At 44.3% G+C, this 24,948-nt stretch overlaps 1 protein-coding gene across 3 annotated transcripts; it reads right to left on the reverse strand.

Moving 5' to 3' along the window:
- Window positions 1-859: 859 nt before the first annotated feature.
- Window positions 860-18,720, reverse strand: s1pr2 (sphingosine-1-phosphate receptor 2). Of its 3 annotated transcripts, XM_086184243.1 has the most exons (3): window positions 18,559-18,720; window positions 18,215-18,455; window positions 860-3,968 (listed from the first exon to the last, which is right to left on the reverse strand). In XM_086184243.1, the coding sequence occupies exon 3, from the start codon at window positions 3,844-3,846 to the stop codon at window positions 2,731-2,733; it is 1,116 nt and encodes a 371-aa protein (XP_086040369.1). In that variant the 5' UTR covers window positions 3,847-3,968; window positions 18,215-18,455; window positions 18,559-18,720; the 3' UTR covers window positions 860-2,730. The 3 variants fall into 3 exon arrangements, 2 of the variants coding, with proteins under 2 accessions (XP_086040369.1, XP_086040370.1); XM_086184244.1 differs by lacking the exons at window positions 18,215-18,455; window positions 18,559-18,720 and adding an exon at window positions 4,244-4,563; XR_015109954.1 differs by lacking the exon at window positions 860-3,968 and adding an exon at window positions 9,461-10,369 and having other exon boundaries at window positions 18,215-18,720.
- Window positions 18,721-24,948: the final 6,228 nt, after the last annotated feature.

Raw genomic sequence — 24,948 nt, forward strand, 5'->3', positions numbered from 1 at the left:
TGTCATTAAAAGTTTAAAAACAATGAGGCAGGTTTTGTCGTTGGCCAATCTCTTCTATATTCTTCCTCAACATATTTACTGTCATTTTCATTGATTAAGTGGAATCTGCAGAACTGAGAAATTATCATCTTTACACTTTATTAGTAAGTTGATCCACCAAAAGAAGACCTCTTGATCATGAGTGTATGCACATAAAATTTACATACATGTAATTTTTAAACTGTAATGACTGCTATTTGCAAACAGTCCTGTGTATATTTTTTCTAAGATAAACAAGCATCAGTCTAGTCTGCTGTCTGGCTTCAATGTTTTTGTGTGTGCAACTTCACCTACAGGTTTCAGAGTCTGATGTCATATCCTGCAAGGCACTGGAAAGACTTGGCAGGCTTCACAGCGGCACAGCCTCCTGGGGCTGATTCAGCCAATGTTCCCACCCAGGAATCCTGGACGTCTGACAGGAAACAGGCCCAACTCTCTCAAGGCCACTATAAGTCAGCCTCTTCCCTCACCAAAGTCTCCCCCTTACCCGAAAAACCTCTCCCGGGGCATTTCTTTATGTTTCTCTCAGACAAACTATCTTACAAATAGACATTCTTCCTCACCACACCCCATTTTCACTCTCCCTGCCCGCTACCCAGCTTCCCATCATAGCCTTGTTTTGCCTTTGAGCAATTCAACAATTTTATTAGGACAAGAGCCATTATGGCAAAACAGCTGTTGCATGTACAGTTTGAGGCTTTCATGTTGGATTTAGAGCTTTTCTGACCCTCTTAGAGTTCATTTTTGATTACATGCTATATTTTGAATAATTTCAGCTGGGAAAAACAATCTGCAAAAAATCTCTGTCTTAAAGACACAACACACATGTTGTAATTATTTCATTTATTTTATAAAAAGGGAATGCAATTAACAAAAATGTTTATGTACCTACATTAGTGTTTCAGATTGTACCGATTTAACACAGGCAGCGTGCTACTGGACACACAAGGCTATTGCACACGACACATTTCATACAACACAAATCATACAAACTGTACAAAGACACATACATACTTACAAACATACATAGTTATTCATATATTTATCATAAAAAAGTCATAGGCAATGAAGTGATAGGTACACAGATTAAACACCTCTCCATCTGAAAAAAACTGAGGGAAAGCGAACATCACTGAAGCTGCCAAAGTGCTTTTCACCATTTCTACTTGGCCATCTAAATGTAAAAAAACAACCAAAAAAAACAAAAAAACAAAAGATGTGATGTGAGTGTACAGGAAGAAGGCTAGTGTAACCCTGAACAGGAACCGGACGATGAAAAACATGACTTCCTATGGCTGAAGGAAGTTGTGTGTTATAGGATGTCAGAGAATGAGGATGAAGCTGACCTCCCAGGGGGGGCAGATCCCCCTGTGCCTTTGAAACCGGATCTTGTCCCGTTTCGTAGAGAAGGTGAGGGTCTTTGGAAACATGAGACGCGTTTACATCTTGAGTTGCACAAGGCATATGGCTGGCAAATTAAACCAGGATGTCCACAACAAATTTGTGTTCATGGTGCTATTTAAGACTTCACAGTGAGAGTTGACCCCCCCCCCCCCCCACTCTCTGCATGTCAATGACTTGGTAATTAAAAAATGACGATCAATAATACTGTCAATGGAGCGTCTGCCCCAAACACTTCATACATACATTCAGCCAAAATTCCTCAAGAGGAAGGCACAAACAGAGACAGCACATCGCTGCACTGCTGCTACAACACTGTCAGGTCATAGATCCCATCAGTTGGAGCTTCTGGACAGCTATCATTGAGTAATATTCATCAGTGCCACTTCAGGAAATGTGCTTTCTGATTAGGTCTTCCTCAAAGGAAACTGTTAGGATACGAAAGACAACAGTAAAAGCAAGAGGGACAGATTATTTCTACAAATGAGGGAAGGGGTGTTCGTGACGGGCGCCGGAGCTCGAATATATCATACACATTAGCACTAACAAATGAGCTAGAAGTTCATGCATTACATGTAAGCAGATTATGTAGGTTTGTTGTAGTTAAATCAAATGATTTTAAGCAAGGTTATATAGGGAATATATAGCCCTGGTTTTGTTGATGGAGTATTCAAAGTAATTTGGCTTCTGAGGAGTGCAGCGTTGAGTGAAGTGGTTCACGACCTCCAGCTCTCTACAGAACGTCATAGGTATGTCTGTGGATGCGTGGCTGAACATTGCAAAGAAAAAAATCTACAAAGTGCAGCAGCTTTGCAAGCTTTGCATTGGTGCCGACCTTGAACGGCCCCAAATAATGCACAATAAGAGGGATATTAAGCATGTTATTTTTCTGTTTTTGGCCTCTAATTACATGTTTAGATAGAAAAACAAGAGAAACATATATGAAAATGGTTTGTGACTCCACATGAATTCATCAGAGTACCCACGAAAAAGCTATTTTCACATTTCTGAAATTTCTGACCCACAGTTTACAGTTGGTTGGTTCCCTCTCATGTTTTTACACCCCTGCATGGGTGAACTGATTGATCGCTGATTGTGACTTCACACAGTTCTGATTGTAAAGTCTCCATCATCCGTGTCCCAAAATTCCCAGGCATCTCCATCCAGGGCGTGCTCTCTTCGTCTCATCACAGCCTCTCCGCATACACACTTGTGCTCTCTCTCACTCACTAAAACGCACAATCACAAACACACACACACACACACGATCAGGGATGGGTTCTCACCACATCACACACAGGTGGTACAGTCTTGCATGATTGGTGTGGTCTGGTGTTCATGTTTATTGGTGCAATGTTCCAGAGAGCTGGAGCTCTTTAGTGGGACCAGACAACGATCCGCCGGGCGTCCGCTTTGCAGCACCCCCCAGCAGCACAGCACTCGCAGAAACTCTTTTCTCATGTCCTTGCTGCGCAGTGTGTAGATCACTGGGTTAAGTGCTGAGTTCAGTGTGGCAAAGCCAAAAAAGATGTCTGCTTTTGAGAGGATAGGGCAGAACTGTATCTTGCAGGAGGAATCCAGCAGGAGGATGATGAAGGCGGGCAGCCAGCACATGATGAAGACGCCCAGCACTATCGTGACTGTTTTCAAAAGGGCATAGGCTGGCGAATTGGTGGCTTCCTGGTGGCTGGAACGTACAATCAAATAGATCTTCACGTAGAGGATGACAATAGAGAGCAGAATGAGGCTGAATATGGTGACAACAAAGAGAATATATTTCTTAGAATAGAGTGGCAACACGGCGGAGCATTCGGGGAGGTTGTTGATGCAGTTCCATCCGATGATGGGAAGCCCCCCCAGCAGGATGGAGGTGACCCAGCAAGCTCCAATCAGCAGGAACATGCGACACGTTTTGGTTGATCCATACACCTTAACCTTGGTGATGGCGATATAGCGCTCTATAGCTATCGCCAGCAAGCTGAAGACTGATGCTGCCAGAGCGATGAACGCTGTGCCCTCTCGGATGAACCACTGCACTGGCACCAAGTCAAAAGTCCTTGACCCTGATAGAAAAATGTTGGCTATGTAGGCGGAGCCCGCCAGCAGATCGGAGAACGCCAGGTTCCCGATGAAGAAAAACATGGCAGAGTGGAACTTCTTGTTGCGGCAGACTGCAATGAGCACCAGCAGATTCTCCAGGATGATGATGGTGCAGAGTACCACAATAATAATATTGAGGTTGGTGAGTACTTTTTTATCCTCACTGCGTTTCTCCAGGTCCTGGATGGTCATGTTCTTAGCAAATGCATAGTAGGAGGGGATCAGACTCCGATTGTAGTACTGGGAATATTTGCTCTTCATGGTGACGGGGTGGCAGAGCACAGCGGCGTTACAGCAAAGATTCATTCACACAGCCGAGTCGTGCAGAGCGTCTACACTGATAATCATTGCCTTAAGGAAGGGACAGGAAGGCTGCCAGGGAGACTGCCTGTCCCACAGCCACGTCTCAGGAGCTCTATGTGGGTCACCTGCAGACACACAGAGGAAAAAAAGGGTTAACTGACAGGGAAATATTTGTTGCAATATAATACAATGGTAACAGAGCAGACATATGGTTTTAGTAAAGTAACAGACGAGCAAAACAAAGTATCCAGGCAACACCTGTACCTCAGCCCGTTCAGTGGAAACGAAACATTTTCTTACGTGACAGTCTCGACTGCAGTGAGTCTCAAAATATAATATATAACGTGTCCTGTGTTGTTAGCGCCTAGAAAAGTTTTTGAAATAAAGAGGAAGCGTTTACATTTTGAGGAAATGTGTGGCCACACAGTCAACAGACTCCAGCGTAACCATGTTCTCCAACCCACACAGGCAAGCAGCAACAGGACTGGAAAGAAAAAATCCAGTAGTTTACAGGAGCTCATACAAATAGAACACGGCTGTGGGGAAACTACTCCGAGGAATATTAACACTCAAATGGTGGACAATGAACTCACACAGGAAAGAGATTATCTTCAGGTAGAAGAATAAGTTCATTATGAGGGAGCGCACCAGACAAAGGGCTCCACTCGCTAACTGAAGGGGACATTCCACCAACCCTGTGCGAGCACTCGGCTGTCAACACAGAGCATTGTTGTGGGGAACAAACCATTCCACTCCAGTGAGCTATCTCTTGAAACTTCAGCATAACTTGTGCACCAGCCAGCCTCTTCAGCTTGTGCCAGTTCATAGAAGCTAAGTGCTAATCAAATAGATAAAAGGCGGAAGTGTGCCTGACTGTAAAAAAAAGCGTTTCGGTATTGTGGTGCACTAAAAGCAAATTGTACACCTGTTAGATCAACTTAACACTGCCAGTGTAAGCATTTATTGCCTATACTATTCCATGTAGGCCCTTTGACTGTCAACTGACAGAGTTTACAGACCAGCAATGAAGAAAAAAAAACATAATTAGGTGTAAAGTTTTATCATACCGCATTAGAAGGAATCAAAGGGGAGAGAACCTGATGAAATCCTGCTGTGACTGAATTCTTGCAAAAGAGAAACCCATAAACAATGCAAAATAAAACGAACTGCAGCTTCATGGCTGCGAACAAAGGAAAGTTTGAGTCTCTGGAAATTTAATTAGAGGTGGAGCTGGTGTCTTAAACCTGTCAAAAAGTAACAGGATCCCCCTGCAGGCCAGCTCCAGAGGTAATTCAACACGGATGCTTCCACTGCCTGTCTTCACAGCTACCCCGGATAGTGACGGCAGCTCTTTACTGGAAACTGTACGCAGCTGAACCTCTGCCCTGTTCTGCAGGGCTTTGACTCAAAACCAGGGAAAGATGGAGAGGGGGAACCACACAAAGCCAGACAGAGAGCATGCATGTGGAACGGCATCTGGACACAAAGGCAGGAATCTGAAACAACATGACCTGCACACACACATGCACGCACACACACACACACACACACACACACACACACACACACACACACACACACACACGCTCAAACACAGACACCATGTCATCCATGTGATGTGTTACACTCTGCATATGAAGTATATTCACTCACAATTCTGATTATTGTAACATTCAAGTAATACTGCGCCAAAAAAGTGTTTTACCTCTCAAGAACTCATACACAGGTGCCTTAAATTCACAGATGTTTTCCCTCCTGTGTCACTTATATATATATATATATATATATATATATATATATATATATATATATATATATATATATATATATAACAAGAGCAAAGCTCCACAAAAAACATCCATTTACAAACTCTCAAGAGCATCATCCTGTAACATGAACATCTTCTTGAACATCACCAAGCAGCCACATGTCCAGTAATCCACTAACACTTTGATATGGGATCAACACAAACAGACCTCTGGTTCATGGTCGGTAGGCTGGGCTCATTCGGTTGAACGCACTCACTCACGCTTATTAATAGCGTTATAGTTTATTTGAGAGTTTTTTAAACTTCCATATTTGGACAGTTTTGCCATTGTAAAACGGTTGGCCGGGATTGTCGCTATTAGCATCAAGCTATACGTGGCTGGCACTTTCTGCATTGATGCACTGGTAAAAATAACAACAACAAAAACCTTTGTATGTACTTGAATGGCCAAATATAGCTTTTAGGGTGAAGTATTGCTTCAAAGTTTTCCCCAGCAGCGTACAAGCAGGCTCAACACACGTCTGCGATGAGTTGCCAGCAATAACCAGCTGGCTGTTTCCTCAAGCAGGAACAAAGAACAATAGTCTCTTTTAGTGTGGAGAGCCTTGCCCTTCAGCCTTAATAATCAGGCTGTATCTGAGCAGAAATGTATTTACAGTGGTGCGCTCCCTTATCAGAACCCCTGTCTCCTCCATCCTTTTAGCTCCTTTCATAGACGCAAATAGGAGGCTGGAGATTGGACACATGTGCCAGTTCCAGCAGCATAACAACATTAGCCTTCATTATTGCTGCCTGTAATGATTTTATTAATGGAAAAGTCGGCTGACCAGCTCTGCTGCTTGCAGACCAGCTCCGCGAAGAGGAGAAAGCACCGTGAAAGCACTTTTTTTTTCTTCATCTCACTTTTTTTTCTGCTCTCAGCTCAGTCTGATCCTCTCAGAGAGCCTTCCATGTGTTGTGTAGACAGCTCAAGGTTGTCCTGTCACCAAGGAGTCCTTGGAGCCTGTCTTCAAGAGCTTTCACTGTGTGTGCGTGCGTGTGTGTGTGTGTGTGTGAGAAACCTGACAGGCTGGTTTGGCCTAAAGCACTGTCTCCCCCGCATCCCCGCCCCTCTACCTGCCATGTGCCACTCACATGTTTCCAGGGTGATTGGTTGACAGGAGAACAGACTTCCTGATATTCAACACCTCCCTCACGAGCCTAAATTGTGCCCTGAGTTCGACCCGGACATCGTTGTCACGGTTCCTTGGTAGACGCACCAGGTTGTCAAAAGTGCTGCAAATCCATGTCAGTCAGTGACTCGTGGTGCCTGACACACTGCACAACAACAACAGACCCTAAACAACTGCTCTTCACTATGGCAACAGAAACAGAACAACAACAGAAACTGTATAGATTTTCATGTATATTTGTACACATTTTAAAAGTATTCTATATTCATACTTTAATTTTCCTTACAGTTTATAATACAAAAGATAATGTAAATAATTACATCACAGCTCAAAACTGCACACAGTGCTTCAAGGCAGTTCATATAATTTCTGTACATTTAGATGGCGTTAATAATCAAAAGTAGACTAAAACCAAACTTTAATGCATTATTTTGACATAAAACTGTAGTCTTAATTTTCCCAGTGGATCGCCATGAAAATTTACTGAATATTTCTCATAACCAAACAATCGATTTACAGAATAAACTGATATTGTATTGAATTCCAGTGTATCTATTGGATATTTCAAACAGGTGAAATGCAGTTCGATAACAAGCAAATAACAATATCAACGATCCTGTCCAGATTTCACAGCAAACGTTAGACAGAAAGGTAAAGAGGAGATGAAAGAGACGACTGTGAACACAAGCATCAAACCAGTGACAGGCAGCAAAAGTCACCTCAGAGCGGATTTCCTATCTGACAGCCTTTAACTTGTTTTATTGTTGAAGTTGTGGGCAGCAACACTCTTGTGCATGTTCACATGAACACGGCACCTTCTGGATCCTCACGACTACGCTTACTTTTCACAACCACACATAGTAGACCACAAATGCACACTGATCGCAAATTTCTTTAGCACTCAAAGGCAAACTGCTGCTGTAAGCTGACTCTTCCCTCCTAATCCTACCGACAGTCACGGTCCTCTCCTCTCTGTCACAGGAATGACGGCTGCACAAAAGCCACAGGTGTTTTTACCTGAAACACCTGATAAGCCCCAATTAGCGGAGCGTCTGCTAAGTGAAAACCAAAGCAACGGCTTCCCAATGCACCACCTGCTACCTGCCTCCATCTTCTCTGTGGGGTAAATGCTAAAGACGAGACAAAACAAAACAAAAAAATACCCAACAACACCTAGATGCTGGCATATGACTCACAGGTTTCAATTCACAATCTCTTTCGAACATTTTGGTCTCTTTAAGAGCATTGCAAATGAACCAGTTGTGGTCTGGAACATCCCGTAAAGTCTTTTTCTGAGACTCTGTTTTGGCAAAATCGGCAGCTCAGTATGGTCAAGTTCCTCCTCACAGGATGTGACTGAAGTCACAACGTCGAGGGCTTCAGAGAGACGACTCTTAAAGACTTCAAAATAAATGTGTTTGCACACCACATTACATTCTCTCTTTGATTCTAAATCAATGTGTGCAAAATTGAGAAATTCAGGTACTGATTCTTATTCGTGAACTTTGCCAATGAAAGCAAGTATTATCAATATTTTTTCATATCGTATAGTTGCCCGTAGCAACACGACATAACTTCCTGTGTAGGAGATAATAGGTATTTCCTTTTTTTGTGACGTTGGTCAAAGCTATCAGCAATCTCTGAGTAGGAGCAGCATCACATTTCAGGGCTAATTTATCAACATTACTTGTTATCAAATCATTTCTTTGACTGTGTTTTTTTTGGGGGGGGTCTTTTATGACCCACAATGAGTCCAAAGCACAAGGAATCTCCTTTCTTGATGTTTTATACGAAAAGATTCATCAATTAATTGTCAAACTAATCCACCCATTAATCAGCGCTGGCAGTAAATGGTCATCGCAGCCCTACATCTGACGCTTTGTTCAGTTTCCCTGCGGTGGAACTGCCGTCACTGGGAGCTTGAACCCTTCTTCTCTCCTTTAAATGACCTCAACCACAATGATCTGCACTCACACGAGGAACAAAAGTAAGTACTGCAGGGTGTGTTGGCAGTGTCAGCCACTGCAGCCAGCTGCGTGACGGTAAAATCCAAGTCCAGCTTTCATCCAACTGCTCATAATGCAACCCTGAGTGAAAGAGGACAGAAAGGCGGGAAATAAAGCTGAGAGGGATTTGATTGTTTTGATTAAAAATGGCCGTATCTATAGATTGCCATGAAGTCACTGGAGGAATCACAGTACCCATCAGACAAAGTCACTCTTGTGCTCTGTGTAGTTGCTGAGGCACTCCTCTCTTCTGGAGCCCTCTTTCTTCATCATGAATACATCTGAGCTGGCGAGTAGCTTGCAACTACGGTATTTTGGAGAAATAAAACAAGGTGTGATGTGGCGAAAGGCTGAAGAATGACCAACGTACCATTTTTGTCAGCTAGTTAGCATAACTCATAGACGTGCGCTGATAAAAGATGGATTGATGGGTAGATACATTTTTATTTGCAATGTTTGGGTACTAGAAGTTTGGACTGATGAATGTCTAGTACCCAAATGCTGCCAATAAAAGAATGCTATTGCAAATTAGACAGTGTGGGAATCTCTTGAGAACTTTTTAGGACATCGTGGATAAAATTGTGTGCTTATCCAAGCACACATCATATTTTAACAGGAGGAAAAAAAACATAAAGCTTCCAGAATTTCAAAGCTCTTTATTTTTTGTTTTCTTGGGCATACATTGTTGAATAGGAAACCAAACATCTGAACAAAACTGATTAAAGGGTACTTTTATTTTAAGTTTCAGCTCCACTTTAAAGAGAAACACTGATTTTATACAGTAAAACAGGATGTGATTCCACAGATGACTTTTAGGGTATTTTTGCTAAACAAAAAATATGTTTGACTGACAACACATAGCTCAAGTACAGCTGGTGGTTAAAATGAGGAAAGTTCCACATGCAACTCACTGCAATACAGTCAGAGCGTTTCCCCAGTCAAGTGTTGACGCACGGCACTGGTAGGTAGGACAGCGATTACCACCACAAAGTTTCACCACTGCAACCACAGGAGCTTCAATTCTAAAGAAATAACTGAAAAATGCAAGTTTTTCCCAGAACACCAACAGTTCTTCCTTCCTTTACCTGTATGCTCACTCCTTGTCTTTATTTTGTTTAGTCTTTTTTCCTAAGCCGTCACAATTCGCTCACACACACGGGCCCGTTACGTCGGGCAAGTTTGCAGCCAGCGGCTTCAAAGCGGTCACGCTGCACAACAACAGGAAACACAGCCATGGCCTGTCTCTGCTAGCAGGTGGCTACACAGTCCCTCTGCTGCTTTGTCCATCACTGACCCCCAGGGTCTGTATGTGAAATCTTTTCACAGAAGCACAACAACACTATTGATTGTCCACAGTCAATTCCCAGGAAAAAGGCATAAAAGTTTCCAGAACCACTGGACGAAGAGGATTCATGCTGTTGACATTGATGGACCTCCCAATGACCTTGGTAACGGCACGGTTGGAGCGATCCTAGTTAGCGGGTCAAAACAACAGTTAGCATCTCGAGTCCTGACTGGCTCTTAAGCTGTCGCTGTTATCCGTGTGGCATGCCTCCCTTCAGACGGGCTCGCTGATAAAACTGAGAAGACAAGTGTAAAGAAGCTGACATGAAAACAGCATTTAAAATACACATAAGCCCGACATAAAAGTGACCTCTACTTCCCACTGTGCCACTATGTAAGAGCTCCCTCACCAAAAAGTAGACACGCATTCACCCTCAGACCCCCAGACTCAGCCTGCTATCAGGTCTTGCAACATAAACACAGAGACGTAGCTTCTGTTCTTTTTATCTATCTTACAAGATTAGCTGTTGACTGATACTGAAGCAGTAAAATCCCAAAACACAGGGGCTGAGGCTTTCTGGCTGGGATTTTGTAAACTGCAGCTTTACTTTAGAGGCTAGAAGCATGGGACATGCAAACATGTCTGCAGGATCTCTCATGTTGAAACAGCGATTCGTCAAATCACGAGGCAAAAGAAGACAGGCGTCTTTAAGAGGAAGTGAAGAGCCTGTTTTGATGTCACGCTCACGCTGTGATGGAGAAAGCAGAGATATGAGACTGGGGGTTTGCAGTATCTCACCGTTTCAAACTTGGAAAGGAACGCAACTGGAGCAACAAAAAAATTTAACATGAATAAAAAAAATCAAAAAAATCTTGGCAATGAGATTTGTGTATGCTTGTCAAAGTCCCAGACGGATACAAATCACATCCTTTTTTTTTGTGGGTATAAAAAAATGTATATAAATATAGAGAAGTAGTTATCATGAATAAGTGAAATCACGGCAAGAACAAAACCGTTCCTCTTTCCTGACATATTAAACGGTTTCCTCTAGGCATTTTTGTTCTCCAAGAGGGAACCTTTCTGCCCTTCTTATTTGCCAGCACAATCATGCTCTATTAACATCGTGCATAAGCTGCGAGATATTAGGGGAGTGGGTGTCCCCAATACAGTCATTTAATTAGGGATTACCCTTTCGCTTGTCAAACAGTTTGACAGTTTGGGTTCAGACTCCTCTGGGGGTCCAGTCTGTCAACACAGTTCAGTCAGGAGCTTTAAAGCACCTTGTACTTTGTCTTGTTGTCTCCTCGCTCAGTTTATCTCGACAATTTTATTTACGGCAGATGTTCGTTTGTGCTGTGGGGCTCACGAGCAGCCGTGAGAGGAGCTGGAGACAAAGAAGGGCATCATAGAGCCTCCGGAATCATAACCCGCATGACCAGCAGACACCCTCCCCCCCGTCTGCCCCACTTGAAGAGGTGGGGGGTGGGGGGTGGGGTCATTGAACGGTGGAGCCTCAGAGGCAATTACTGTAATATCTTCACCCCCTGACCGTTTCTGTCAACTTAAAATCGCTGGATTCCAAATTATTCATGTTTCTATATCGCTCTATTTTGCATAATTTTCTCTTTCAAGCTGCTCCCCAATTTGCAGAGCTGCATCACTCTGCTACCCCCTCCTCCCGTCCGTCGTCTATTTTAAACTTTACCGCACAGATCAAACGGCGAGGCCACAAAGAGGTGATTAAATGCACATCAAGACGGATTTATTTAGCACACATCTGGGCCAGACACGTTCTTATAGTCCCCTATTAAAGACTTCACTGCAGCACATTCACTGTAAAAACTGTTACTGGAGAGTTGACGGCGTATATCGGGGTTGGCCGAACTCATTAATGTGAATTTGATGAAGTACAGTCACCAAGAAATTCAGTTAGACAAGAAAGTCAGCAAGCACTGGCAACCCAAAAGATAAAACAAGAATTTAACTAAAATGGATACATGTACTTAGTCTTAATAATTTTGAAAAAAAAATTCTGTTTTACTGTAATAATAAATATCCCCTAACAATGAGTTATCTTGGCTGTAAATGTAATAAAAAAAAAGAATAAATGCTGCCAGTCCAGTGTTTTGAACATCAGCAAACCCCTGCAGTTCTGCTACTGTCTTTAAATTCTTATTTTTAATGTAAAAACTATTATTTACATACTACAACTTTCAAACTTAGTCCATTAAATGCAGCGTACTGCTGTGCTATCGTCTCTCCATCCTCTGCACTACTCTTTCAGCGTGTGTGCGTGCTTCATGCTCGGTGTGAAGCTTGGATATAATATTTAAATACCAAATATAGAAATGGTGCAACCTTTTTTTTCTGTCAAATCACACCTAACAGGCTTGAAACCAGACATTGGAGATACTCTTGGCTGCAAATTTATCGCCTTGCGTGCCATCGCCAGTATGTGTTAACCACAGGTCGCTCGCGTTGCAGATGCAGGACGTAAATGTTACTGTGGGATGGTAGGAAGTTGGGTGAGACCTGGTTGGCCTGCATCAGAGGTATATCTGAATGTTGATTTATCTTTGATTCAAGTTTCAGCCTCTCTGTCTTTCTCACACCTTCCTTTTGTCTCGTCTGTACAATGAGGTCCCTGCTTATAAATGGCTCAGAACCCTCTTTTAGGTCTCTTTTGTCCTGCTCCTATTCTACTCGGGTGCTAGACCTTGAACTCCACCCCTTCTCATGTTCTGCAAAAAAAGAGCTTGTGATTATTTGCCTCACGCAGTGCCAGGGAAAATGAGACGTCACAACACGCATTCGTGGGATTGCGTGTGTTGTGGCGGAGAGAGTTTCTGACCACGTGGTATCATGACAGCATGAAAGAGACGCATCGGAGGTGAGCAGAGAACGAGCTGGCAACAAAGCAAAACACTACATAATGGAAAATGATACCATCTAGCCATGCTAACACGCACACACACACACACACACACACACAAAAACAACAGCCCTGATTGCTTCTGCCAAGCACCCGCTGATAAGATGCTGAATTGATGAAAGTCTTCCATCTATCGTCCTCATGGTCCAGCACAAGAAAACAGCTGCAAACTCCTCAGGCAAACACAGATCCATTACACGCAGCTCTGTTATGGCAGGAAATCACCGTTGCCTGGAGAGGGAACATTGTTGTGTCCACACAGATGCAACTCTGGATTTTAGACAATTTAAAAAATCCGTATCTTGGATATCGCTCTTGATGTCTGTCGTGAAAGTATCATGTCGTAACTGTAAAATATAGTTGCGAAGGTTCAAACTTGAATTTAGAGTCCAGTGAATGTGTACTGAGAGTATTAAAAGTTTACTGCATCTTGAATGGATACTACATCTGTTTTATTTCCTGGCAGCATCACATAGGTACCTTCTTTTTAGAGGCCCCATACTTATTTTTTTATGGCACTTTACTGAATCAAGACTTTGGGTTGCTCACCAAGAGATATTTTTCATCAGTTGATGGTCAGAAAGTGAGTGCTGCTGTGCTATAGTTGTTTTTTTTTCATTGAGCGGCTACTTGACTTTGACCCAGAAGCGGCATCTGAAAGGGATGCGTTTGAGTAGTTGTCATTTTAGTTTCAAGTAAACAGCACCCACTTCCACTCTGTCCATCTGTTCCAATGGAGCAGTCTGGCCTCACGACCCGCCTGGTGCTTGGCTGGAGGGAAGACTAAAGCAGAGGCCTTCACGGGATGAACTATCTTGATAGCTATTTCCTACAGAAGAGGCTATCGCCGCTGGCTGATAACCTTTTACCCAGTGCCCATACCTGTTTACTTGTTGTTGTTTTTTGTTTTTTTTAAACATGAGTCAGAAAAGACAATAAAGCCCTTCTGCTGTAATTGCGCAAATTTCCTCTCTGGTTTTTTTTTTTTGTTTCCTCATGTGTCACATTCTGTGTCATAATCACACCACAAAACAAGGTGAGTGATCAGTTTAGTGGAAAGCACTGCAGAGGGGTAGTGATGAAATTTCTGACAATTTGTCATCAGGTCAGCTGATTTTTGAGAAATATAAATATAGATATATATATCAAAAGTCAAATTGGTAATCAGAAATGTTACAATTGCTCGACCTGGTCAGACCTGATCCTGGGTCAGTGGCTTACAAAAACTGGTCTGGTTTTGTCAAAGCTGGTTTTGAGAGATTTATTCTGAAAAATTCTACCTGGAATTCAGACAATTCTGTTGGCACCTTGTTATTTTTACCTAAGCTAGCGTCACTCTTCTGTTTGTTTGTGCTTCTGCATATTTATTCTTCCCCTATCGTTTCTGCTCATGCGTCGCTGCATTATGAGACCCACTCACAAGATCAATAAGCTTATAGAACTATACTTTTTAAAGCCAACTGAACAATGCAAATAAATTGCTGCAAAGATGGCGAAAAGCAGTAGAAGTTACAGGTATTAGTGGCCCAAGAGTGAATGCCAGTTAAACCCTGTACCATTGCAGACAAAAGCCAGATACTAGCTGGTGTTAGCAGGGTTTTGGCCAGCGGAAAGGGGGCTTCACAAGGGTGGTAGTAGGAGAGACCGTGTTAAGATTTTTTTGTACGCAAAACAAATTGCTTCAACAGGCTTCTTAGCCCTCTGAGCTCCAACTGGCTGCACAGGACAGTTCCAAATCCAAGAAAAATGTCTCCAGCTTACTCCTGAATTTGGGGAGGTGATGCGCTGAAGTAATCCTGTGGAGTTCTCCAGCTGCACAAACAAAGCCCACTGGATAACAAAGGCTTCCAGGAGAGGAAAAGCAAGGAGGAGGAGGAAGAGGAGGAGGAGGAGGTCTTGAAAAAAAAAAAAAAGAAAAACACAGCATCTTCACATGTACCTGCTCTCGGACACATTTCAGAGTACAGCTCCGAGAATGAGCAGGAATGAGAAAACCAAGACCTGACCGCACTGATTAAGCACACTGCTAGAACCGTCGGGAGAACGTTGTTCCCATCCAGTTCATAAATCACACAGTGTAACCTCAAGAGAGGCTGCAAAGTGCAGGCAATCCCATCCAAAGCCACAGCAGTAACCAGAAACCTTGTATTCTATGTACTTGTCATCTGAAAGACATGTAATGTTGCTGTCTGTGCAAGAAGCGTTACACGGTGTAAAACCCGTTGAGAAACATGTTCTTTATTATTTCCAAATGGCAGCTTGTTGGACGTGAGTCGACCTGAGCTAGTATGTGACAGAGGAGCAGCCAGGAGAGAGTGTCAGGAAATCCTGGCATGCTGCTACAAGCATCAGTGCCTGGTCGTGTGTGTGTGTGTGTGTGTGTGTGTGTGTGTGTGTGTGTGTGTGTGTGTGTGTGTGTGTGTGTGAGTGAGTGTGTGTGTGTGTGAGGGTGTGTGGGGGGGTCTTATAGTTTGTCTAAGTCCCTCAAGTGGAAAAGGAATGTAACAGGAGACTCTAAAGCTAATGGATGCTTTCATTGGTTAAAACACCTTCAGACCCACTTCTTTCTCCATCTAGCATTAGCTTATGTAAACATTTATATAATAGCCCCAACAGCATCTCTGCAAACTCAGACCAGTGCCGGAGCAAGTCTGGTTTTGCCTGTCTTGAGTGAGCACCGTCTTAAGTGACATCTTTTTTTTTTTCTCAATGGCTCTGACAAAATGAAATAGTTTTTAAAAAAAAGACGAGGACGCCATATTTATCTCCCAGATCCGAGACACTCCCATTCACTTGGCTGTGAATCAGAAAGCAACACGCTGTCAGCTGTGTGTTGTGACTTGTGCTTTGGCAGCTTGCGAACAGAAGGCGTTTATTTTGCTCCAGCTGCCACACCCAAGGAAAAGTGTTTTTCAGGCTAAGTGTGAGTGTGTGTGTGTTGGGGGGGGGGGGGGGTACCAGCAAGACTAACTCTTGACAGAGCCAGGAGAACCCAGATGGTTGTTCTCATACTACCATTAATACCACAGAGACAAGACTGAAAGCAGTTTCTAAACACCAGGGTTACTTCCTGCAATCTGACATGGTTCCTTTTCTCTCTCGCTCTCTTTTTTTTTTTGAAGAGTTGTGACCTGAGTTTCAGCTAAGCAGGTAAAAGCCTCTGGCTGATCGTTTCCTCTGATCTCGCTCTGTGTTGTCACCCCTCAAATCGAGCAGAATAAAGCGCTGTGTGTAGTCAACAAAAGACAAGTCGTTCTCCCAAAGGAGAAGACTTCACTGCGTCCTGTTACTGGACCGCTCCCAGGCCTCGGCTGAAACCCGAGCATCCTTCAGGGATCGACACCACCCACCCGCCTCACATCCCCGCCTTCAACCCCCTAGTGACCTGCTCCATTAAAAAGAAGAAGGGAAAAAAAAAGTCCTGCGAATCCAGTTCCCACCAATGATTTACTATGAATTTATTTATCCATCCGTGCACTTATACATCTATTTATTTATTTAACTAATCTGTATTTCTCACGCTATCCCTGGCAGTTCCCATTGACAGGGGTCTGATCGCAGCAGTCATCCCATAGAGGGGAAGCAGGACCACCGAACCGAACTCAAAGATCTTTAACTCATGATGTCATGAGCTGCTGAGCTGAGCCAGTCCTCATGTGCCCCACAATGAAACGTTTTAAAACTTCCTAATAAGACAAATGCCATGTGTGCTGCGAAAGCTGTCTGGCCAAGAGGACTGTGCTCATCCTTTCACAGCACCCTGGGGTTTCTCTCTCTCTCTCTCTCACTCTCTCTCTCACACACACACACACACACACACACACACACACCCGGGCCAAGAAGTGTGCAGACGCGTGTGTGAGGAAGCCTATAGCAGCGGTCCGGCCTGGTAGGGTGGCGGGTGTTGTTCTGGTGCACTGAGCCATGCGATCACATGGGCCAGACCGGCTGTATCATGCCTCATCTCCAATTGGATCCAAAACATGCTGGGAGAAGCACCTGAGTCCAGAAGGGAGACCCCCCCACCCCCACCACCACCACCACCACCACCACCCCCCCCCCCCAAACAAACCAAGCAGCTCTGTAGAAACACGGCCATCAACGGACCTGCTGACAGAGCCTTCGACACTTGACAAGTCCTCTTCTAATGCTGCTGACCGTGTTTCCTTTTCACCCCCATGCATGATGTTATCACAGTAAAATGTTTGCTGGTGTCTCATAGCGTTTGAGGGCTTTACGGAGTTTGGTTTCTCTCGCTAACTTCGGCTGCAGCTTTAGATAAAGCCTTCCTCCTTTCAGGGTGCCCGCTAATAAGCTCAGCACCATGCAGCCTGACCAGACCAACCACAGGATGGAGCTTGACGGATGAGGGCTTTTATCTGGGCAATAAACATTAGTTCCTCCACCTTATCATCTTATCTCTGTGATTTTGATGGTTATCCCACAACAGGATGCCTCACCGCTGGACTGCTGACACCTACGTATCCCTCTCTGAAGGGAATCGGCTGCCCTGCCAGAAGTGGAGTGGTGATAAGGTAATTTACTCTGCAGCAGATGGCTCTGCAAATCTGAATTGTAGTTCAAATCTTGGAAAAAACACAACAACTACAATTTGACACTCAGTTAAGACTTTTGAGAGCTGCCTTCCTCTGAGGATCCCCAACCCAGGAGACTTAACTCTGTCACATGGGGGGGGGGGGGGATAATGGGGGCTTTTGTCTTATTAATACATCCTTTCAATACAATGCCTTCTTTAGAGTGACGGATGAACAAGCCTCAACAACATCGCAGGGGTCACGGGGTGGGGGGCTGCACAGCAGGCCATGCAACGGCTGGACGCCGTGCGTGTGTGCGTGCGTGCGTGCATGTGGACAACATATGATGCAGCAGAGCCTGTGTGTGCTAATATTTAACACCGCCGTGTTAGTCATTAAAACAGCATGTTTATGAAGCGCAGCTCCAACAGAAAGTTCCCTGAATGGCGGCGACCCTCACGCCAGTGAGTGAGCTGATGGCAAGTAGGGAAAACGTCAGCGGAGACTCTCTACGTCACTACCAGAGATCGCCCCTCACGTAGCAGATTCCGTTGTTCCACCGATAAGAACCTAATGATAGCCCAGCGCGTAATTTTACGGCCATACGCGAAAATCCTTTTGTTAGGCTGCACGCGCAGGCTGTCACGCACAATATTGTTAAGAAAGTACTCACCCCATGAGAGACACGGAGGGAGACAAAACACGCTCCGTCCTCCGCCTCTGAATTTCCTCACATGCGGTTTCCACAAATGTTGCTGGTGACTTTTAGTTCGGCGTCACTTGAATAAAAGCTCCCGAGCCCGCGGAGAGACAGGGACACACTCAACGGTGACAATCAAAACTTTGGTGGGTGACGAGACGGCGTGTCTGGTCTCGTCACTGGTAAATCCATACCGGTCTGTGCGCTTACTGGGCTACAGAGGAAAACAGGACAAAAAAAAGGATGATGACTCCAAAAATTAAAAAAAAGAAAAGAAAAAAGTTAAAAGTGATGAAAGTCACTTTTAGTGCTCTCACTTTCTCCGGTGTCTCTCTAATCCAGCAACCCGTCTGATTGTCCTCCTGCTTCTATGTGAACAACAGCACCGCAGGACTGTGGAGCGTCAGGGGAGGCGCGAGCAATACACTCTCTCACACACACTCACTCACACAAACATACACACACACACGCACACACGCGCGGGGGGGGGGGCGAGAGGGAGGAGGAGGTGAGGGGAGGAGGAGGAGGAGGAGGGGAGGCATATACGCTCATAAAACGCGAGTCTCAGCGTTGAAATGTTATGGTGATGCGGGTTTGTGGACAGTAATTAATACGGAAGAAGAAGAAAAAAATTACAAAACAAGAGGATTTCTGGACACAAATGAAGTGCAGACGGTCCACCTCCTCACTTCCTCTCAACCTAATACATCCCCGGCATGAGCAGACTGACCAGCTGTGTACAGTGGCGCGTTACCTGCGTGTGTGTGTGTGTGTGTGTGTGTGTGTGTGTCCGTCCGTGCGTGTTGGGCTGCTCTCAGCTCAAGCCTCGGGTCTGATTATAGGCGTGTGAGGTGAATGTAAGTCGGGGCTTGTTAGTCATCATTTCAGTTGCTGGCTCTTGTGAAAAAAAAAAAAAAAACAAGAAAAAAAAACAGAAGCCTGTGTGCAAACTCGGAGGAGGTAATAATGTCTTCACAGTCATTACCCTGAAAGCCAAAGCCATCCCGAGTGGTTATGACGTCATCTGTCTGCTTTTAGTATAGTCCCCCCCCCCCCCACCAAAAACATAAAAGCTCTGGCTTCTGTGCTGCCAGAAGAAAGAGATGTTTAAATAAAAATAAATGAGGGCTTCCACTGAAGATGGGAGTCCTACACAGGAGCGGAGTCAGCAGTGGCCACAGGCCCCTGATAGCCCCTGATAGCCCAGCCTCCCCAGACTGGCTGGGCCAACTTTGATCACATGTACCTTTACATGAGGTTTCCATATTATTGCGCTAATCCGATTTAAACCAGACTTTTAAGAATGCATGCAAACACGCTAACTGAAATTAGCTTTTTCAAAGGCGGGCTGTGACAAATCCAGACAATACCCCGGCCTGCGCACTGGTGGGGCATTCTCGCACATGTTCTGTAGTCTGGCTTTTAATCTAGGAGTCAATTACACACAAACATCTGGACAACTGGAGGAAATCATAACATGCACCACGAAGTCTCCCAGTTGCTGATAAACTTCCGTCAGTAAATCAACTCTTCCCAGTTCACGTACTGGGGAAATAAATGAGTTATAATTAGCTTGACTGTAACTGTGCGTGTCAACCCACTGAGTCAAGAGTAACGGTCTACAGACCAGGGCAGACATCTTAAACTCTGCCTCAGCAACTGAAAGGAAGTCATGTGATCTTCGTGTGTGTGTGTGTGTGTGTGTGTGTGTGTGTGTGTGGTGTTAGGGTTAGGGTTATCCCTCACTTTATTCACACACCAGCAAAATGGCAGTGGCAGAGGTGTGGAGGTGCACCATCTTTTCTCTAGCTTGGTCCTCCTCGGTTATGCATTGGTTTCCTAGCACAGGTTTTGATATTTGCTGGGTTGGAAATGACTAACTGTTCTGTGCCGTTCACCTTTCGTTCTGAGCGCGGGTCGGCGCGACGCTGCATGTGTTTTCCACTCACACGGGAGAGTTATTCATTTCTTACTTGGCTGAATGACATCAGAGTAATTACTCAGGGGAAGTTCCTCGCCACTCATCCTTGCTGTCCACCTGTGGGAGCGAAATCAATGGTCAGGGCAGGCAGCAGTTCCCCAATGGGTCTTGGTGTGTCTGGTCTTCACTGAGGAATTTTAAAAACTTTGACTCATGTCGTGTTCGCTGATGGTTAACTGAGGGAGAAAGGTTCGAGATTGCGCAATCCCCCCTCTCTCTCTCTCTCTCTCTCTCTCTCTCTCTCTCTCTCTCTCTCTCTCTCTCTCTCGCTCGCTCGCCACACTCAACCCTGCCGCCCCCGCAGCAGCTGGTATGTGGAAAGTAGCTGCCTTGGAGAAGGAAGGAGGAACTTTATAGAAGACAGAGCTTTATTTTTAACGTGCACGAGGACGTTAACGGTGCCCCTCTGATGTTTTATTTTCACACGCTGTCAGGTTGGTGGTGCGGTGCAGCAGGACGGGGAGCAGACGGCCTTTACGGACTCTCTTTATGATGGGACACTTTGAGGAGCTGCACCGCTAAAACTGCCCCACTGCTGTGTCTCTCACTAAGTTTAGGGGAGGGGTCAAGAGCCCTGACCTCACTTCCTGTTGGGGCTCCTCACAAGCATTCCATTGTCTGTGAGAATGTGCACGGGCTCAGGGGACTCTGCACATCTGGCAGCTGTTATTAGCAACCTCCTATGGTCGCCCCCTCCCTCACCTCCCCTCCGAGGAAGATTACTTCATGTGTACCTCAAAAAAGTACCTCAGAATAAACCCACGATGGTATTGTTTCACAAGTCAGGCTCAGAGCTTTCAGTCTCCACGGACAATCCTCAGGTTTCATTTCAAAGGTGCGTAAAGGCTCGACCGGAACAACGCGGACACGGTTCAACATGGTGGGAATATTCCCTCTCCCTACAGTGAAAAGGATGCTGGTCAGCTTAGCTGTTGCAGAGAGACTGACAGAAAAATCCCCTCGCTAAACTCACAAATTAGTACATTAAATCTTGTTTGTATTGTAATTACAAGTTTAAAAAGGTGACAGTTTGCCATGTCAGTGGGAGTTATTATGAGCCGGATCATTCTTGGCCACCATCAGTCGGTTCAAAGGACCAGTGTGGAGGATTTAAAGGGATTTACTGACCGGAGGGACATTTAATATTCTTAATTCTGTTTTCTCTATAATCACATGTCAGAGTGGAGGTGCTTTTATTAGCCCTTTAAGTGTCGCATGTTTTAACGCTAGGTCAGAACAGACAAACCAAACTTTGTAGGCTTGTCATTGTTTCCCCAAGAACACGTTTGATTATTTTGTTCCTATATGGGGTTTTTATAATCACTGAGTAGCGTCGCTAACGTTTCCCAGGTGAAGCCGGAGATAAACTTGCTTTTTAAACAAGTATTCACATAGACAACAAGCTGAAGAGCGGTGAAGGAAGAAGATTTTAAAATGGGAAAAACATGGAAGCTAGCAGAGGCTAGACGTACTGTATTTTGTGATAAAAATGGTCTGGGTGGTCAATTAACTTCACTCCAAAACTCTCCCTGACGCCTCCACTGCCAGCCGTTCACTTATCCTATCTTACGCCCGTGTAGCATTCACTTGTTGAGAAGTTACAACACCAAGCTTCGTGGATGCTCACAATGGCTGTCATGACTTCTAAGGGTGATGCATGGTGTTTTACATGCACCTGCACGTGTATGGAAAGTTAAAAATTTTGGTTTATAACTGCGTTTGGAAAGCAACAAGTGATTTGTTCGTGTGCAGACGTCTGCATCTGCAGTGTCACTGCTACAAACCAGATAAAACATGCAAATGAACCAGTTTCCCATACGAACGGTGGTCGTTTGCGTGAAATCAACATGAAAGCAACGCGTTGAACTTTTCTCTCGAATAATTTAAGAACCATTGATCTACAAGGAACGTGCTGTGGTTACCTGAACTAGGGTTGAACTTACAGAAGTGACAGTAAGCAGGTTCAAAGCCGACACAGCAGCATTGTAGGAAGCTTGTCAAATGAACAATGACTTCCCCTTGTTTTTCATCGCTGCTGTTGCTCTTTCGAAGAGCTCCAGACTCAAAGAGGTCAAAGCAGTTTTAGAAGAGCAGCTAAGTTCCTACTTTTAGACACAAGATAACACTTGCAAGTCATTCTCAGGCCCTGTGTCGTCTGAGGTGGAGGTTTACGCCTTGTTTATTCACTTTTCTATTGCACATTAAGGTAAACAGAGACATAGCTGTCATTGGCCCCAACCCCATCCCCCCTCTGCTCTTCAGTCATACGCAGTGAGTCACTGGTGTATTCTTTTTGTGTGCTGTAATCCCCTCAGACAAAACACATCTGAAGATAACAAACTGTTTGATCTAGGATAGAATATACAGAAAATGTATTGTGAAGGGAAGAGTTCCCATCACTTCCTCTTCAGACTGAACAAGGAAAAATCCCCAGACGTCAAAATTCTCTGCGGAAACCTTTCTCTTTTCCGTGCAGATGCTGTGACCAAAGTTAGACGTGTAATTTTAGTGCAGCGGAGACGAGATCGCAACCGGGGCTCAAGAGATGTGCCGTATTTGCATAAAAAACAAGCACTTTGGAAATTCATGTGTGGTTCAGAAATCCCGCTTTATTAAAATCATTAAAATGAATTATCTCAAGCAGCGTGCGTGTGCTTAATTGGTAGTGACAGCGCTTGTGGCGGCGGAGGTTTGGTTTCCCCTCTCAACACTGAAAAGCACAAGTTGCGCCTGGAGTCAGGATGGCTTATCTCTGTCTGCACCCCAAACAGTGGGCTTAAGTGCTGGCTGTGTCACATGCCTGCGCTCTTCACAGGTTTGGAAGAAATCTGTCCGCCCAGCATTCACTCTCCTGCAGGCTTATCTTACCGCTTATCTGTCGTCTATCTACAGTCTGCTTTTTTTTTTTTTTCCTGCACAGAAGAATTCGTGTTACATTTGATCCGTTTTGTGGTGCACACGCATAATTGCTGTCCAGATTCATGTCACTTCATCTACCCACACACACACACCCACCCACACACACGGACACACACACACACACATACACGTACACATGTGCGCGCACACACACTGGCCTTTCGTGTCATGCAGGATTGAGAGAATGTGTTAGTGATCGCTTCCCTTCTATCTCCTGAATTTCATCCAAGGTGTCTGCAACTAAACTGAGTTTTGTAATTTTTTTAAATTTCATTTATTTATTTATTTTTTTACAAACTCTTTGTCTCTATGGTGTTTTTTTTTTTTTAAACAACTTCAAACCTTAAACTTTGACTCAGGTTCAGGTCACAGAAGTGGGATATCGATCAAGCAGTTACTTTACAGAGTGGCAGCAGTGGACACAACCCCAGTACTTCATTATACTCAAGGTATAGATTCTCCTATACACAATTTACGGAGCTACAAGTGGAGGTGGCCTTGGTTCATTTTTTTCTTGAACTGATGTACTCGGATATTTCCTTCATGAGAAGTTCTTGTGAATTCACGGGTGAATTTTATGTGTCGTGTCAGTGCACCGCTTTATCGCTTTCACAGCCACTCACAAAACGGTGCGGCTCCCTGAAACCACCGACTGTAAAGTCTGACTTCCTTGTAGAACCACGGTGCTCTGCAAGGTCTGGAGACGCGGCTGTGAAAAACATAGAGCTGTAACTGAATAGGTAATGAATCCAGCGTTTGCTTCTCATCTCAGGAGCAAAAAAAAAAAAACTTGTGGCCAGTTGCATTTAATAAGTAGAAATAAATGAATACATCAAAAAAAAACAGTACAGAAATATAGCAGATTCAAAGGTATGTATTTCTTAAAAGTGCATTAAAAGTAATTAATTTCTGAGGAAATACATACTTAGTAAATTACAAAAACCTGAAAACTGTTCTCCTCCACTGCAACGGTATTTCTCTATAGTTGCACTTTTATAAAAAAAAAAAAAAAAGATTGTGTTGTGATAAATTGCTTTGTCGTGGATTAAAACTCAAGGCATTTTCGTGTTTTTTTATTGCCATCATCCAATAAGAAGTGGTATGTGCCTTACCAAAGCCTTGATGAAACAGCCTTAAACATAAATAATGGCATGAATACTGATTATATTCAAGAATGAAGAGTTCTGGTATCTGTACTGAGGATCTGTAGTTGTGTTACATTATTTTTACAGCCAGATCTGAAAAGCAGGTCCACTTCTGCACCCGTACGTGTGCCGGTGCTTAAGCAGTATTGGGTGTCTGATGTGTTTATTGTGTTCTGGTCCACTAAGGCGAAGTGTGTTAGTAGATAGTAAAACAAGGCTCCCACGTGGTTTTGGGGGGGGGGGGGGGGTGGTCCATGACTTTTGCGGCTTCCTGCAGATTAGGCCGTGTTTATAGAGCCTTGCTGAAGTACCCTTAGAAAAACAAATTCAAATCCACACGTCCATTGTGAGAGTCTCGTCATAAGGACGTCCTGGATTTGCAGCGGCAGTCAGAGAAGAAATGATGCAACTGCTGTCAGCGGTGCATTTAGTGGTTGAAAGAGGGGGTGACAAAATACTACAAAAGGGTTCAGCTCATGGTTCGGCAGCCCCAAGTCGGACGGCTGTCATCAGACCTTCTGATGCGTCAGAACGGGTGCAGCTTAACAAAACAACAACAACAACAGCAGCAACAACAACAACAACAACAACAACAAAACTCTGTAGTTTTGATCTAAAACCATGTGGCGCCCATCAGTATTTCCTCTTTCTATGCAAAGAAA

This window comes from Aulostomus chinensis, chromosome 18, assembly GCF_037954235.1.
Source record: "Aulostomus chinensis isolate RoL2024-O1b breed Wild chromosome 18, RoL_Achi_v1.0, whole genome shotgun sequence".
Classification (NCBI taxonomy): Eukaryota; Metazoa; Chordata; class Actinopteri; order Syngnathiformes; family Aulostomidae; genus Aulostomus; species Aulostomus chinensis.